General features: G+C 47.1%; 1 protein-coding gene across 1 annotated transcript in view; it reads left to right on the top strand.

The window, feature by feature from the left end:
* The window catches only part of ANKRD31 (ankyrin repeat domain 31), a 161125-nt gene that overhangs the window by 41025 nt on the left and 115523 nt on the right, over window positions 1–4577 (top strand). The window contains 1 exon segment of the mRNA XM_014525152.1: window positions 2679–2863. Within this exon segment, the coding sequence (XP_014380638.1) occupies window positions 2679–2863 (185 nt within the window).

Genomic DNA, 4577 nt, shown 5'->3' with positions numbered 1-4577 from the left:
GCACCCTTGCATTCGAGTTGCACCGGTCATCGCCCAAACCGAGCTCGCGTACGTCTCGGGGTGGCTGCACGTGGTTTCAGAATTTGCCCTGGACCAATTCCAAATCACCATTCAGTCAGGGTCACAATCTTATTTCCATTACCCACTCAGACTTCCTAAAGCCCAGTGTTGTGCTGGATGCAAGTGCTTGTGCAACAGACAGATTCTCCCTACCAGTTATGTGCGCTTTCCAGAGACAGACAGAATTTACCAGATTAGTATGACCGGTCTTGGTTCTACACTGACCTGTAACAAAGGTTCGAATCCAGCTACCCAACGCGAGCAGGGAGCCTATGAGCAGTCCTCCTCCGACACCCCAACAGAGATTTAAAAGGCCTCTTACCTTTACTGGTGGCGCCGGGGTTCGGCAGGGAACGGCTCACGGTCCTCCAAACATGTCGTTGGCTGTGGATCCGAGTCACGGCACCATTTAATTGTCATGGAAAAAAAACACGCTGTAGAATTTGGAATCAGGTTAGGTAGAAACTTTATTTCGATAGCTATTGGAGATAGACCCTTACAGGAAGATTTCTGCTGTGGCCTCCCTACTTTACATCCAGGGCAATTAACCTTTTATAGATTCAAGACAAAGGGTTGCCTAAACTAGCTTTTCCCACCTTGGGGCTATCTGTCTTGTGTCCTTCAAGACAGTTTAATGGTCATCTTCCTCTTATCTAAGGAATTTCTCTCTCCCCCCCTGAGGCCTCAGCCATCCTTTGCTTCCACAAGGGTCCCCATCTCTGCAAAAGGCAGGAACCCTCGGTACACAGGGAGGTGCACAGGGCTGGCAGAGCTGAAGGGATGCCATGGCTGTAGGAGGAAGTGTGGGTCCCTATCCCTGCATGAGGCAGGAGCCCTCGGTGCACAGGGCTGGTAGAGCTGGAGGGACCCCTGCGGCTGCATGAGGCAGCACAGGTCTCCAACCCTGCACAAGGCAGGCACTCCCCTCAGTGCGTAGGGAGGTGCTTGGGACTTGGAGAGCTGATGAGATCCATCCCTACAAATGGCAGGAACCCCTTGGTGCACAGGGTGGTGCATGGGGCCAGGAGAGAGGGCTGATAGGCCAGGTAGCTGCACGCAGCAGCTCAGGCCTTCTTGTTGCAAGTGGCTGCAGGACAGAATGACCACCCCAGCGAGAGGGGGGAGCCTTCACAGCTACCCCTAGAGAGAGAGAGATGAGCCAAGCCTTCCCGACTGCTGGGAGCCATGAGTGATCTAAAAAGGGGCTTGCAGTCCCAAGGAGGAGATGAGGATTTCCACAGGGGAGGAGGGCCACCCCAGTTTTGCTGTCACTGGGCCAGGCTAGGCATGTGGCCTAGATGAGGGAGATAGTGTTGATATGGTAACCTGCTCTTTTCCCCTGGTATCACTCCTTCTGTTGAGCATACCATTGTTGTGTCTTTGTTCTTTATATTGTTGGGGCCTTTGCTGTAAACTTGTGTACCTACTGTTGTATTGTGAAATAATTATGAGCTGTCTCATTTAGCCTGCTAAGGGTTTAGTTGCTTGAGGGCCACTGCGAGGGCACCCCCTTATTCAATATTTGCTTTTATGGTATTCATTATCTTTATGTATTGAATCCTAATAATGTAATTTCACTTATGTACGTTTAGAGTAGTGATTTATCCCTGCTGGTTTTGTCTACTGACCTATTGTTTAATCTGTGTTGTTACTGTCAACTGTTCCCTTGCCAGCTGCCTGGAGAGTCTGCTGAAGGCAGGGGCTGTACACCAGCGGGAAGGCCAAAGAGGGTCAAAGCCTATGCAGATATAGTGCCTTCCATACCCAGCTGAGATTGCCTGGGTTTACGTTCAACAAGAGTCATTGTTTTGTGAACTAATATTTGTAAATAGTATATATGTAGTGTGTATTACTAATATTTGTAAATAGTATATATAGTATATATGTGTGTGTGTATGTTTCTACACATGTTTCTATATGTTTATGGACATTGTACTGTACAATCAAACCTGTAAATAGTTAAATAACCTGGGGTGAACCTGGGCCCTGCTTTGCTCTGTAGGGGAGGGAGGTGAGCTGTTCTAAAACTAGGTGGTCACACTCACACCCTGCTAACATCCCTTAGCCCACACACGCAGCCAGGACCAAGAGTCTCACAAGGGCCAAGAGTGTGAGGCACAGCCAGGACTGAGAGCCCAATCAGGTGCAGGACTCTTGGTCCTGGCTGCATGTGGCCTCTGCAGCTGGGAGACCCCTCAGCAAAGGTGGTTCCCAGCTCTGGGAGCCTGCTTTTTTCCAAATGCAGGAAGAGCCCAGAATCAGGCCCACCCTACACTGGCAATAATGCGCGATTGGATCTAATTTGTAATTCTGTAGTTGCACCTCCTGCCATGCATGTGTGTCTCATGCATTGAATCCAATCAAATACCTTTACCTATATGTGTAGAGGGGGCCTGATTCCTATGCCTGAACAGCATGGCTTATCAGCTTGACAGCCTCCTTCTATAGAGGCCATATATTTGTCGAATTCTAACTTATTGATTAATCAACCTTTTTTTTTCCCCCAGGGCGCTTTCTCTCTCAATGCGCACATATCATCTATAAGACATTTTGCTTCCATATTTGCATGCACTAATCTGAGGCACAGCACTTTGTAATTATTCTTCTTTTTGCCACAGCTTGCAGGTGACCAGAAGAAAAATGACATAGTGATTGCTGATTATTGGAATGTCACCTCCTCTGACAGGGAAGCTAATGAAGGGAATTCAAGTTCAAATAAGACTATTCTAGGTGTAGAAACTACCAAAACAACTCCATATCCATTAAGGAGATCAGCACGATTAAAAGAAAACTTCACTAAAAAGTATGTAGAGGAAGCTTCCAGTTGTCATAAAATGCACACAGACACTCAGCAGAGGATATGTAGTAATGATACTTTAACAGGAAATAAACATTCAGGCCAAGACATTAAGCACAATATAACATAAAATCATATTTCTCTTTATGCACCATTTCTTTTATTCCCTCTCTCTATTTTATCAGCGTGATAAATACATTCAAGTCTTTCCTCATTCATATTGCGTGAGTGTTACTAATTTTTTGAAAGGTAAAGCTTTTATATTTTCTTTAAAAATACTCAAATTTTGCTGTGATTTGCCCTTCATTCAATCTTATTTCAGTTAGCATGAATACACGGGGGTGTGTGTGTGTGTATGTATGTGCATGTATATATGTATATGCATATACATATGCACATACACATACATACACACACATCCTTAACATATACATATGCATATACCTATATACGAACTATAGGCAGGGTAAGGGCCCCTAAGGGGACACTTGCATGCCTATACACAAATGCCAGGAGCTTGGGGAATAAACAGGAGGAACTTGTCCTTTTGCTAAACACAAATAATTACAGAACTTGTCCTCTTGCTAAACACAAATAATTACAATGTCACAGGGATAACGGAGACCTGGTGGGACTCCACCCATGACTGGGCCACAGGTATAGATGGCTATACCCTGTATAGGAGAGATAGAGAGCTATACCCCCGCCCCTTTTGTCCACTCTATGTCAAGGAAAGCTACGCATCCCTGCAAGCTGACATTGGCACCCAGGGCAGATGACTTGAAACCCTCTGGGTTAAAATCCAAGGGGAACACGGCACTGGGGACACAATGGTGGGAGTCTATTATAGACCCTCTACCCAGGATCAAGACCTTGACCAGTAGTTTGCCAGGGAATTGGCTGAGGCCGCATGCTCCCAGTGCATGGTTGTCATGGGAGACTTCAACTACCCAGACATAGCGTGGGAAGAGTGCTTGGCCAAATCCAAGCGGTCACAAAGCTTTCTCTCATGCGTGGTAGAGCTCTATCTGACGCAGGAAGTCTATGAGCCGACGAGAGGTAAAGTGCTGCTCAACCTGGTACTGGCAACTGGGGACAACCTAATCAGTGACCTAATGATCGAAGGGAAGGTGGGTGACGAGCTGATCACTTTCATTATCCAACATAAAGCTGCCAAGTCAGTCAGTAATACAGAAGTCCTTGACTTTCATAGATTTCATAGACATCAGGGCTGGAAGGGACCTCGGAAGATCATCGAGTCCAGCCCCCCGCCCAAAGGGCAGGAAGTCAGCTGGGGTCATAGGATCCCAGCAAGGTAAGCATCCAGTTTCATCTTGAAGGTGTTCAATGAAGGCACTTGAACCACCTCCGGTGGCAGGCTGTTCCAGACCTTGGGGGCTCAGACAGTAAAGAAATTCTTCCTTATGTCCAGCCTGAAACAATCTTGAAGTAGTTTGTGACCATTAGACCTCATCATCCCTTGGGGCGCTCTGGTGAACAAACGTTCCCCCAGATGCTGGTGGTCACCCCTGATAAACTTGTAGGTGGCCATCAGATCACCCCTGAGCCTGCGCTTTTTCAGGCTAAAGAGCCCCAGGGCTCTCAGCCTGTCATCGTAGGGTCTGCTTCCCTGACCTCTGATCATGCGCGTGGCTCTTCTCTGGACTCTCTCAAGCTTCTCCACATCCTTTTTGAATTGTGGAGCCCAAAACTGGAAGCA

This window comes from Alligator sinensis, unplaced genomic scaffold (assembly GCF_000455745.1).
Source record: "Alligator sinensis unplaced genomic scaffold, ASM45574v1 scaffold290_1, whole genome shotgun sequence".
Lineage (NCBI taxonomy): Eukaryota > Metazoa > Chordata > Crocodylia > Alligatoridae > Alligator > Alligator sinensis.
The sequence above is the reverse complement of the archived record's forward strand: the minus strand, read 5'-3'. Positions and strand labels throughout refer to the sequence as shown.